The sequence below is a fragment of the Orycteropus afer genome, unplaced genomic scaffold, assembly GCF_000298275.1.
Source record: "Orycteropus afer afer isolate SDZICR_OR568_19922 unplaced genomic scaffold, OryAfe1.0 scaffold00061, whole genome shotgun sequence".
Taxonomy (NCBI): domain Eukaryota; kingdom Metazoa; phylum Chordata; class Mammalia; order Tubulidentata; family Orycteropodidae; genus Orycteropus; species Orycteropus afer.
In genome coordinates this window covers 10,205,417-10,218,717 of record NW_006921648.1, presented here as the reverse complement: position 1 = coordinate 10,218,717, position 13,301 = coordinate 10,205,417, and the positions used below count along the sequence as shown (strand labels likewise).

Genomic DNA, 13,301 nt, shown 5'->3' with positions numbered 1-13,301 from the left:
ACAAAAGGCAAAGAGGGAGAGAATACAAATGACACAAATAAGAAACAAAATGGGCGATATCACAATAGAACCAACTGAAATAAAAAGAATAATATCAGGATACTATGAAGAACTGTACTCTAACAAATTTGAAAATCTGGAGGAAATGGACAGATTTCTAGAAACACACTACTTACCTAAACTAACACAGAATGAGGTAGAAAAGTTGAACAGATCCATAACAAAAGAAGAAATTGAATAGATCATAAAAAAATTATCAACAAAAGAAGTCCTGGTCCAGATGGTTTCACTGGAAATTCTGCCAAACATTCACAGAAGGAGGACACCAATCCTACTCAAACTATTTCAAAACAGAAAAGGATGGAATCCTGCCAGATTCATTTTATGAAGCAAGCAAAACCTTGATAGCAAAACCAGGCAAAGACCTCACTAAAAAGGAAAACTACAGACCACTATCCCTCATGAGAACAGATGCAAAGATCTTCAACAAAATCCTAGCCAATGGACACCAACAATATATCAAAAAAATAATTCATTTTGACCAAGTGGAGTTCATTTCAGGTATGTAAGGATGGTGCAACACTAGAAAAACAATCAACATCATCCATCACATAAATAAAACAAAGGAAAAGAACCACAAGATCATATCAATCAATGCAAAAAAAGGCATTTGATAAAATCCAGCACCCATTCCTGATAAAAAAAACTCTCAGCAAAATAGGAATAGAAGGGACATTCCTCAACATAATAAAGGGCATATATGCAAAACCAAGAGCCAACATTATTTTCAATGGAGAGAGACTGAAAACGTTTCCCTAAAGAACAGGAACCAGACAAGGATGCCCTCTATTGCTACTTCTATTCAACTTTGTATTGAAAGTCAACTTTGTATTGGAAGCCAGGGCAATAAGGCAAGAAAAGGAAATCAAAGGCAAATTGGTAAGGAAGAAGTCAAACTACCTCTATTTGCAGATGATATGATCCTATACCTACTCTATCCTCCAGAGGCGCTGTGAGTTGGAACTGACTCAACGGCCATGAGGGGCTGGTATGTGCCCTGTTCTCTAAACTCACTGCTGTCGAGTCAGATCTGACTCACAGCAACCCCTCCTTGGTTTTCTGAGGCGCTATCACTACAGAAGTAGATTGCCCAATCTTCCAAGGAGTGATTAGTGGGCTTGAACCGCCAGCCTTCTGGTTAGCAGTCAAATGCCTTAGGCACTAGGCCACCAGAGTCCTGTTCTAGGTGCTGTTTATTTCCCACAAAACCCTGAAAGGATAAACCTGAAAAGTCAAATATCAAATATAAAACCAATCTAGAGAAAAGTGACCTTTTAACAGATTCTGACGTTCTACATTCTCAGGGCTATAATGCCACGAGTCAAAGTTCACAAAGTACACTTCTGTGTGCAAAAGGGGCTCATGGACCAAATCTGACCCACCACCTGTTTCTGTAAATAGTTATATTGTAACAGCCACGCCCATTCCTTTACATATCGTCTAGGGCTGCTTTCACGCTACAGTGGCAGAGCTGAGTAGTTGCAGTGGAGATTGTACGACACCCAGTATTTACCACCTGGCCCTCTGCAGAAAGAATTTGCCAGTGTTCCCTGTTCTAGACTATTATGAACACAAACAACCTTCAAATCTAACCAAACCACGGCTGTCAAGTCGATGCCAACTCATAGCAACCCTACAGGGCAGGGTAGAACTCCCCCATAGGGTTTCCAAGGCTGCTTACAGAAGCAGACTGCCACATCCTTCTGCAGAGTGGCTGGTGGGTTCAAATCCCTGAATGACAGGTTATCAGTCAAGACCTTAACCTTAACCACCGCATCAGCAGGACTCCTACAAACAATCTTACGGACTTCAAATTCACTTCCAAACTCTGAAGGCTTATTTTACAGTGAGACCTGTGCATAAACCCTGCTCTGTACCATTTTTATGCACTTAGCTGCCTTTGGGTACGTCCCTGGCCCATGGTGACCCCACATATAATTGACTGGTTTGTTTAGCATCCGGCTCTTCACTGAACTACACGGGTCCCCAGGGAGGTGGATCTGCGTTTCCCCCTGGGAGCCCTGGAGCCCAGCTCAGTGCCTGGGTAGCTCCAAGTCCAGGACCCACAGCAGCTTACTCAGAAACCCCTGTTCACGCCCAGGCTGGTTCTGCTGACCCCAGGGCGGCTCCCCAGGTCGGTGTGGAACAAGAACGGGGAAGCGCTATCCACTGCGGGGCTGTGCTGCAGGAGCACCGGGAGGGTCACGTGGCTACCCGGAGGGCAACCTAAGGGACAGCAGCAGCAACATTTCCACCGCCTTTGTGAGGGGAAACAAAAAAGAAGGCAAATTTGACCCATAACTGCTCAATCTGTGGACAACAACACAACACCAGCACAAATGGTTCAGAGCTCAGCTGCTAACCAAAAGGTTGATGGTTCGAACCCAGCCAGCAGCTCCATGCAAGAAAGAGCTAACAATCTGTGCCCGTAAAGATCACAGCCTAGAAAACCCTATAGGGCAATTCTACTCTGTCTCACGGGGTCGCTTCAAGTTGGAACGAGTTGACAGTGCATACCAACAACCACCACAAAGCTTATGTGTTAACCTGCAAATGCCTGGGTCAGCGATCCAGCTTTTAACCAAACGTTTATGCAGCTCCAAAGCAGGGGCTGCAGCATACATGCTCGGAAGTCTCTGGGAGACCAGGTGTCAGAACTACACAGTAAAGAAACATTTTGAAGCTGCAGACAAGCTGAAGCCGGCCGCCGCCTGGACACCGAGCCAGGCCCAGGCTCACCTGGGGAGTGGTGATTATCACAGTGCCATCGATGTGTGCCGCTGAGAGATACTGAACGACCGAGAGGTGCTCGTCGGACGTCCCAGGCGGCGTGTCCACGATGAGGTAGTCGATGTCACCCCAGTCCACATCACGGAGGAACTGCTTGATCATGCCTGGAGAGAGATGCAGAGGGGCTGCTGCCCAGCGGCTGCTGCCTTCGTCCTTCCTCAACTCCCAACTCGTACAGCAGCCACTCGGTACACTGAGCCTACGCTGCAGGTCCGGGGTTCCCAAGCAGGGCAATTCTGCCCCCAGGAGGCACCAGCAGAGTCTGGAGCCATTTCTGGTTGTCATGTCTAGGGGGGATGCTACTAGCACTGATAGGGATGCTGGGAAAAGTCTTATAATGCACACGACAGCTCCCCTCAGAGAATCACCTTGCCCCAAATGCCAACAGTGTGAAAGCTGAGGACCCCGGAGGGTGCTTTGTGAGGCATTAAGGCTCAATACCAAATCAACCCTATCTTGGTTATACGTCACACACTTCCCTCTGACATAAGAAAGCCACTATAAAACCACAGTAATTCCAGGGCTACACAGGTAGGTGCTGAGGAGAGGAAATTTATAATAGGTATTAAAAATTGTAACATGAAAACTGGCATCTGTGTTAGCTCTCCGCAAGCAGTGAAGAAAGGCAACCCAACGCTTGGACTCAGGCACCGTGAAGGTCAGCTGAAGCCCGCTGCATCCTGGCAGCACAGGAGGCAGAGAGCTAGTCACGACCCTGGAGGAACGTGACACAGATGAGCAGCAGAGCAACAAACCGTTTTTCTTTGGTCCCCTCCAGATAACGGCATCATCGGGACTGCTGAGCAAGAAACCCACTGACATCACTCCCAGGTTGTCTTCCACATACTGGAGAAGGGAGAGGAGGGGAGGCAGAGACACAATCACACCACAAGACACACTTAACCAAGCACACAAAGTAAGGACATCCCTAGGCCTTCTGACTGAGCTCTGCCTGAAAAAGCCAGTCAGGAAAAAATTACATGACCTACGAGTACACTCAAATTATTTGGGGGGGGGAAGCAAAGGTTATCATATACAACGAGGGTGAGGAGGATTTGAAGGAGGCACCATGAAGCACTATGCTACAATCACAGTAAACTCAGTTGACATAAATCAATGCCCTTTCCTTAACTGTCTTAACCAGGGGTTGGCAAATCATGGCCCCTGGGGCCAAATCTGGCCCACTGTTTGTTTTCGTAAATAAAGTTTTATTGGAACATAGTCATGGTTATTCTTTTATATATTGTCTACAGCTACTTGTAGGTTGTATTGGCTCATAAGACGAAAATATTTACTATCTGATCGTTTACCAATGTTTGCCAATTCCTGGTCTAAATGGTTTCCCGTGCCTAGAAAAGTGCCTCAATAAACATTAGTTGACTGACAAACAAATGGATTCAGAAAAATGTTGCAAACCCACTACATGTTCATTATATGCATGTCACCCCTGACAAACGACACTGAAAATAAAGCAAAGAGGTAAAACTCACCACCGGAGACCAGCCCGAGCCACTCTGGTGAACCTGCGTGAACAGAAGCACTTATGTTCATTTGTAAGACCCTGTGCCCCAGTCACATTTCATGCATGAGACAAAGTTTACAAAGACAACAACTTCATAAAATACAACTCTCCATTTCATACACTACCCGTCAATTCTTAAATAGGGACTAACGGGGGGAGGGTAATGGAAGATATAATCTGATACCTCCATCTCCCAAGTTGGGTTATTTTGAAACTACCTAGGTAGGTACCTAGTAAGGGAATCAAAGATCCCTGAGTTCAAACACAATCTTGGGTCTGAGATATTTTTAGAGTGTGCTAGCACTCAGCTGGGAGTTGTTGAGAAAATGTAGGAAATTGTGGAGAAGCAAGGTTGCTTTTGAAAAAGTCCACAGGAAAGGGAATTACTCGAAACAGCTGATTCAAAACCTGCTCTGTCACAAATGTACAGAGATCAAAGGGGATTAGTGGTTACCAGGGATGATAGCGGGGAGAAAGGGGAGCCATTGCTTAGAAGCACTGAATCGGTAACTAAACTGGCAATGGATACGGATTATGGTTGCACACCATGTGATTAACGTTACGTAACTGATGTCACTAAACTCCACATGTGACAAATGTTAAACTCTCAAACACTGTGTTCTATATATTTCTACAAAACAAAACAGAAACAAAGCTGCCCTGCCAGTGGCCTGACTGTGCACTGGCCTGCCGCCCACAGGGCTAGCTCAGTGAGAAGCTCACTGCTGTACCTCAACATCCAACTCTGCACATACATAACTTTTTTCCCCAAAGCTACCACTTAAGCAACTTCCAATCACACATCAGTCTTAGAAATTAAATTTTGTTAGAGCAAGTTAGAGGCACCAAAACAGAAAAACTATTTTCTTGATGAACTCCTGCTTTTCTTAAAAACAACCCTGAGATGTAATTCACCCACCAAATAATTCACCAATCTGAAGAGGACAATTCACTCAGCGTAACGTGTTCGTGGCCCGTTGTGTTGAGGCATGGGTCCGGATTTCTTCCACTTTATTACTGGGTCATATCCTACCATGTCATCCGTCATCTGCCTCCCTCATGGGGTGTTTACCAGTCTAGTTTACCACCATGTCCCCAGCACCCAGAGGTGTGCCCAGCACCTAATTAAAGGATGAACCAATCTAGAAGGCCCTACACCACTTCAGCCCCCAAGTCCCAGCTTCAATGCACTGCCCTTGAGCTGCTTCTTGCTGCCCTAAAGGAAGATCCAGCCCTGCCCCACCCCACATCACTCACTGGCCTCAGTCTCAGTTCCCCAGAGGAGACCACAGGGCAGAAACATTCCCTGGCTGCCAGCATACAGACTCCTACAAACCCAGGCCCGGCTTTCTCAGTCGGAGCTCAAGCGCGTCGTCTTACTTCTGCATTTTAGTTATTGTTCCCCTTCCCCTCTAAGAAGGCATCGGAACTAACCCTTCTCAAATGTTTCTGATGAACTTTATACACAAGGCTCCCTGTGCATTCACAGTTGTTGTCAGTAGACAGAGGACCAGTGAACAGACTAGTTAAACGAATCGTTAACCGGTTTCATTGTGCCCACATAAAAACTGACAGGCTCTGCTGACCTCTCTGTTTATGTTTAACAATTTAATGCTATAAATGTTTTCTTAAGAGAATTATTTTCCTGAGTTTTGAAATACAGCTATTACCTGCTCTCCTTCCAATCCCATTATCTTGGGAATCGATGGCCCACATATATCAATGTCCAGAAGAGCAACCTGGGGAACAAGAAGAGATCAGAGTGGTTATGTAACTGCATGTCCTGCACTGCAAATGGGCACAGCTGGGAGGAGAATAGGTTAGAGGAAAAGGGGGGAGGAGAGAAGACAGCAAGAAACCGGGCCAGACTTGGTGCATGCTGATCTCACGAGGGAGAGTCACGGTGGTAACAACACTTATCTTCCAGGTCAACAAGGCAACAGCCCAGCACTCCTAAAAAGAACTCAGCGAAATTCACTGAGACTGACTCCACGGAGCCTCGTCTAGCTCTAAGGTGACCTTATGACCTGGGCATCGGGCCACCTCAAGACTCATGCTCAGCCACGGTTTACTCAGCCCTTACATGTGACAGGCCAGTTAGACATCTTCAGGTTTGGGCTCACATGTTGCCTAGGAGCTGAGAATCATCCTCTTTACTTTATAGAAGAAACTGAGGTTCAGAAAGGCTTAGTGACTTGTTCAGTGAGCAAGAGGCAGAGCTGAGACATAAATCACAACCTCCTGACGCCAAGGTCAGGGCTCTCTGCAAGATCCCCTGGGACCTCGGAGCAAGCCCCATTTCCTGTGGTCCTAAAGGTTAGTTTAGGCTAAACTTTTAAAAAAGAAACTTAACGTAAGAAGCAAATTTTCTACAAAAGCCCTGTACTAGTAACTTAAGTACAGCCCCCATCTCCTCCACCCGCCCTGGACACCCTGCTTTCCCCATGTGACTGATAAACGAGGTGGCCTTGGGAACCCCTTCAGAGCAAGGCTAGTGTTCATCCTGAAAGCTGTAATAGCTCAGATCCAAAGTGCAACACCTCTGGGTAACTTTTTAACTTGCCCCAAATTAGTTTCTTGCTTCCCTCTTCAATCCTCCCAGCAAACCCAACCTCCCACTTCCTCAGCACGCACAATCTCACACCTGTGGTCCGAAAAACTCTGAGCCTCTGCTCAGCAGGTTGCCTCATGCGCCCTCTGCTGGCCAACAGAAGAGCAAACCAGTATGAGACACCATCTGACCACTAACTGGACGTTCCTTTGCCTGCTTGATCTTAATCCTTGTGGTTGATGTGTGTTAATTGTACCCATCACTACACCCCTAACTTCTGTCAATTCTCAGGGAGCCACTCAGTCTCCATGGCCCTTTGGGGAACAATTTAATTAGTCTCCTTTTGGAGAATGACAGTCCCTACCCCCATGGGAGGAATCCTAGGGTGACACAAACGGTTAAACGCTGGACCAGAGACCCAAAGGGTAGGTCAAACTGAAAGAGAGGCCTCAGAAGACAGGCCTGATATGCTTCCAAAATGTCACAGGCTTCAACAGCCTACGGAGCAGAGTTCTACTCTGAGCACATGGGGTCGCCATGACTAACAACACAAGCCAGGGAATCCTGAGTAAAATGGTACACACATACACCTACTGCTATGAAGTCAATTCCAACTAAAAGCAACCCTACAGGGCAGGGTAAAACTGTTTCATAGGGTTTCCAAGGCTGTAATTTCCACAGAAGCAGACTGCCCCATTTTTTTCCCATGGACCAGCTGGTAGGCTCGAACTGCCAACCTTTGGGTTAGCAGGTGAGTGCTTAACCAGTAGGCCATTGGGGCAAGAAAGAGACTTAAGAAATGGATGGAGTACACTCACTTGGGTGGTGGTACTGAAAATGCTTTTGAGAAGCTTCCACTACCCAGATCTTGAGAACCTGAGCAGGCAGTCTACCCTGCCAGTCACCCAGCCAATACAAATCTGAGCCCCAAATGGGAAGAGGTGGCTGGGCAACAGAGCAATGAATCAACAAGTGCACTTGGAACCTGCTCAGCCCAGTACCTTAGACTAGCTTACAAACTCATTATCTATGAAACAGAAACTCATCATTCATTCCTTTGCCTAATGGAATAAAGTAACCATTATGTTACCACGAACTTTTACTGAGCCCTTATTAGGTGTCAGAGTCCCTGGGTAATGCAAATGATTAATGCACTTGGCTGCTAACCACAAGGTCAGTGGTTTGAGTCCACCCAAAACATCAGCCATTGAAACCCCTAGGGGGCAGAGTTCCACTCTGACACACATGGGTCACAATATGTCAGAACCAGTTCAACAGCAATTGGCACATCATGTGCACTCAATCCGACAGATCTCAGTCAGTCCTCGGACCACCACTGCACAGGCGAGAAAGCCAAGGCAGTGACAGCCGGCTGACCTATGCAACATCACAACCCTAGGATGAGTGAAGCTGGGATGTGAACCTGGGCAGGCAGACTTGGGCCTGTGTCTTAGTCACAATGCTATACTGCCCCCGCCCCTGGCCCCAAGTGCAAAACCTGAGTTCTGACACCTCCTTTCCTCCAAAAGGTTGTGAAGCTCTATTTTTTCCACCTGCAGGGCTTGGCCCTCAGCTGTTCCTGGGCCTTTTGTTCCACCCACTGCCTCCTTCCAACCCTCACAGCCATTCATGGACAAGAGAAACATCTGACTGGTTTACCATCACTCTCCAAGGACACTCAGTCCAACGCTGGGCATCACAGCAACACTCCTACTCCTACAGCCACCTTCAAATCATGCCTCTTCTCCACCTAGTGTTCTGACCACAGCAGTCAGAGGGTCCAGTCGGGCCCAGCCTCATCCTTGCTCTCCTTGTTCCAGTGCTCACTACAGACTACCTTCCTCCCAAGTATGCCTGGCAGCCTCCTCTGTCTTTATCTCCTCACCTTCCCTCCAGGTTCCATCGTTCCCATCACATTCCAAGGGCTCTGGCCAGGGGTCCCCCACGAGCCCTATCTCCCCTCTCCAAATTCCTAGAGGACATCTTGAATGGCATATACCATTATATACTATTACAACTGCTGCCATATCCCAATTGCATACATATGATATATACGTATCATAGACATTCCACAGACAAGCCCTCTTTGGCCACCTGATGGGCCAGAGACAGTGGTTCACTGTGACCTTTCTAAGATTAGAATAGAAATAAGTTATAAGGATGAATTCAGAGAATTTGTGAGTGGGACAAATAGAGTGTCACAGATTCCCTGGCCAGCCTGTTCAATGTCCCATAAGGCAAGTGGCCACCCAAGATCCAATTCTCCTCCAAAGATGATCTTTCCCAGCACCACTGCTTCTGGCGCTGTGAACCAGACCAGGGTCAGCAAACTCCGACCCAGGGGCCAGATCGAGTCTGCCCCATTTCTGTATAGTCTGTGAGTTACAAACATTTTTAAATGGCTGAGAAAAAAAAGATAATTCTATTTCATGACACGTGAAAATTATTTGAAATTCAAATTTCAGTGACAATAAAGTTTTGTAAGAACACAGCCATGCTCATTTGTTTTATGTACCGTCTAAGGCTACTTTCACGTTATAAAGGCAGAACCAAGTAGTTACAACTGAGACAATATGGTCCCCAAAGCCCAAAAGATGTATCATCTGGCTCTTTACAGAAAAAACTTGCCGACTCCTGGATCAAACTCTAATTTCTTAATAATTTTTAACAAAGGATTCTTGAAGTTCTTGGACATAATGGCGTGTCACTGAGCCACTGTGGGTATCGACGGCAGGTCAGAGTGGTAGACTTGGTCCCCACTGCCCACTCTAGCTGTTGGGTCTATTTTTCTGTGTTTTATATCGGGCTTTTGAGGAGCATTTCATTCTGAAAAAATAAATGGTGGTATGTGTTCTTTATTTAAAAAAAAAAAAAAGCCACAATATTCATGGCTTTATTAAGTGTAAAATGGTAATCAAAGGAACACCTGGCTCATTTCCTACAGCTGATGCAAAATTACAAGTCCCAAAGAATGACGTCGATTTTTAAGATGACAGGTACACAAATTTCCATCTGACCTTTTCGATAAAAAAGAATTGTTTCTCCCTGTCATCCTACCACACCTTTCTTCAAGCTGAAATCCAGAGCAGCACTGGGTAACTCTGAGACTCCATACTCTTGTGTATTTGGGTAGAAGACAGCCTCCTAGGGTTCAAGTCTATGAACTTTTTCTTTGAGATTTCAAATAAAAAATATTTTAGGCTTTGCAGGCCAAGAGGTAAAATCACGGATAATAAGTAGGTACTTAGAGGCCAGTTTCAAAGTCACCTTTTAAAATGTAAACACCAACTTTATCTCATAAAGACAAAAGGGGGCTGGATCAGGCCCACTATAGGTTGCTGACCCCTGGCTTAGAGAGAGGAGAGAAGGGTTAATGAAGAAGAGAAAGCAGTCTGAACTTGCTGCAATAAAAAAGATGTACAATGTTACTTAATTTTTCCCTGCTATGGAACCCAATGAAATACTTTAATCTTACTGCTAGGTGTTCCCTAGGTGACCCTGGATGGTGCAAACGTAATACGCTCAGCTGCTAACCCAGACACTGGTGGTTCAAGGCCACGCAAAGGTGCCTCAGGAGAAAGTCTTGGTGATCTACTAATGAAAATTCAGCCACTGAAAACCCCGTGGAGTCCAGTTCTATTGTGACACACGCTGGGCTGCCCCCACTCAATAGCAACTGGTTAGGTGCAGGGGTCTAGATTTAAAAGAGGTCAGTTCAACTTAATCTACGGTATCAGCTACCAAAAGCCATGAACCCTCAGACAGAAAGAGCATCTCCCTGTTTTCCCCAAGGTCCCACCTGTGTGTTTTCATCCTCTGCTAGGCCATGGGCAAGGTGGGCACTGAACGTGCTTTTCCCAACGCCGCCTTTCCCAGAAAGCACCAAGATTTTGTGCTTCACCGTTTTCATTTTCTCTTTGATTTCCTCTATAGCTGCAAAGAAAGCAGTGTAAGTGATTAAGTCCCTGAGTAAATATCAAATGTCACTCTTATAACAGGTGAGAAGGAGCCAAGTCCTTGGGGCTATGTGACATATCGCTTAATGAATGGTATTTAGTGCTGTAAAGATACTGGCAATGTTCTTATTTATGTCTGTCTATCCTTAGTAGAGGAACTCTGGTAGTGTAGTGCCTAAGGCACTTGACGTCTAACCAGAAGGCTGGTGGTTCAAACCCACCAGCCACTCCTCGGAGAGCAGACTGGGCAATCTACTTCCGTAGTGATACCACCTCGGAAACCCAAGGAGGGGTTGCTATGAATTGAGTCCAACCTGACGGCACATAACAACATCCTTACTAGGCGAGCTCTGGTGGCATAGTACCTAAGGCACCTGACTGCTAACCAGAAGGCTGGTGGTTCAAACCCACCAGCCGCTCCTCAGAAGGAAGGTTGGGCCATCTACTTCCGTAGTGATACTGCCTCAGAAACCCAAGGAGGGGTCGCTATGAGTCAGATGCGACTCGACGGCAGTGAGTTTGGCTTTTGGTATCCCTACTAGAATATAAGCTCCAGGAGGGTAGGGACTCTGTCTGAAGTGGAACTCTGTAACCCCTGCTCCAGAACAGAACTTCACATGATGATTCTCAACCTGGGACCAAATTCCACATTTGGCCATGTCTGAAGACATTTCTGGTTGACGGGTGTCCTGTGCATTGTAGGATGTCCAGCAGCATCCTTGGCCTCATGGGTAAAGGCCAAGAATTATCCAGCCCAAATGTCAACAGTGCTGAGGATGAGAGCCCTGACAAGCAGCAGGCATCTAACACATTATCTGTCACCGATGAGCTCTGGTGGCACAGTGCCTAAGGCATCTGACTGCTAACCAGAAGGTTGGTGGTTGAAGGAAGACGGGGTGATCTACTTCCGTACAGATTTACCTCCTCGGAAACCCAAAGGGGGTCACTATGAGTCAGAATCGACTCCCTGGCAGCGGGTTTGGTGGATTTGGTTATTGTCCTTTAGATATCTTCAGATCCTTACAAAAACACTGTGAGGCCCTATTGTTCTCCCCATTTTTCCCATTTTCAATAAGGAAACAGCCTCAGAAAGGTATGGTCACAGTGCTTGTCACTGGGCCAAGAATCAAGCCCAAGGCTCTCTTTGAATGCCTTAAAATTCTCCCAGTCTTCCATTTTGCAAGCTCCTATCTAAGAAGTGGGTCCTGATGGCTCAGTGGTTTGAAGCCTTGGCTGCTAATTGAAAGGTCAGTGGTTTGAACCCACCAGCTGTTCCAAACCCACCAGCTGTTCCACAGGAAAAAATGTGGCAATCTGCTTCTGTAAAGATTATAGCTTTGGAAACCCTACGGGGCAGTTCTATAGGGTTCTATAGGATCTTATAGGGTCGCTATGAGTCAGAATTGACTCAAGGGCAGCAGGTTTGGGGTTCTGGTTATCTTGGAAAGTCCCCAGAGTCCTCTCCACCCCTAAGTTTTTCCTTGGAAGTTATTTATCACTGTAATGTTTGTACATTACCTGTCTCCTCTATTAACCTAAGCTCCACCAGGGCAGCGGGCTCACCCACTTGACTCACCTCTGTATTCCCGGCAGAATACTGTTTAATAAGTGATTAACACACCTGTCTACTGAATGAATGAATGAATACTTCCTCACAAGGAAGAAAATTTTGTACTACAAAGTGGCTGTGGGAGCCACGACTCTAGCCTGGGGGCTCCCGTCTTGGAAGATTATCTATCTCCCAGGTTCCCTCTGCTGACGCGACCAAAGTCGCTACCCCAAATCTCTGCCACGCCCCTTCTACTCCCATGGGCCCAGCTGCTCACTTTCGTCAACTTTTTCCCACGCCTCTCCTCCTCTGGGCCCTGCTCCCCTTAACACGCGCCTAAACGCTACGGCTGTCATTCATCCTTCAGGACCCGCCCCCTATCACCGCCCATTTTCCTTGTGCGACCCGCCTCTTCCGGGCCCGTGCCTTTCACTTCCTATTGAGGCCTTGCCCTTTCCTCACCCGGGTCGGGAGCGGCGCCGGCTCCAGAAGCGCACAGCCGCTGGTTGGGGCACCCGTGACATGAGGCCCCTCGGCCCGCTTGGGCGCTGCCGGTCCCGGGACAGTCTGCGCGGACACAAGAATATAGTTAGAGTAGCTCCCTTCCCCTTCACACCCAGTACCCCTGTCGCCTCCGCGCGCTCACCCTGAGGAACCTCCTCCATCCCGCTACCTTTGACGCTGACGCGGTCACCGGAAACTGCAGGCCTATATTTCCGTTCTGCGACACCCTATCTGACTCTTCACCTGCACAAAATAAGTCTCGGAAATAGAGGGCTGTGCGCACGCGCAAAATTTGTGTGGGGAGGGCGGGGCTCTTTCTGGTTCCCTTGAAACTGAGCTGCGGATGTTTATAGATGTCGAAATACTTCA

The 13,301-nt window shown here is 47.0% G+C and overlaps 1 protein-coding gene across 1 annotated transcript in view; it reads right to left on the bottom strand.

Annotated features, from left to right (window-relative positions):
• Positions 1-13,093, bottom strand: part of NUBP1 (nucleotide binding protein 1) — a 22,852-nt gene extending 9,759 nt beyond the window's left edge. The window contains exons 1-7 of the mRNA XM_007939622.2: positions 13,075-13,093; positions 12,891-12,995; positions 10,723-10,856; positions 6,043-6,111; positions 4,341-4,373; positions 3,606-3,696; positions 2,800-2,954 (exon numbers count right to left, since the gene is read on the bottom strand). Coding sequence (XP_007937813.1) covers positions 2,800-2,954; positions 3,606-3,696; positions 4,341-4,373; positions 6,043-6,111; positions 10,723-10,856; positions 12,891-12,995; positions 13,075-13,093 — 606 coding nt within the window. The remainder of the gene's footprint in view (positions 1-2,799; positions 2,955-3,605; positions 3,697-4,340; positions 4,374-6,042; positions 6,112-10,722; positions 10,857-12,890; positions 12,996-13,074) is intronic.
• Positions 13,094-13,301: the final 208 nt, after the last annotated feature.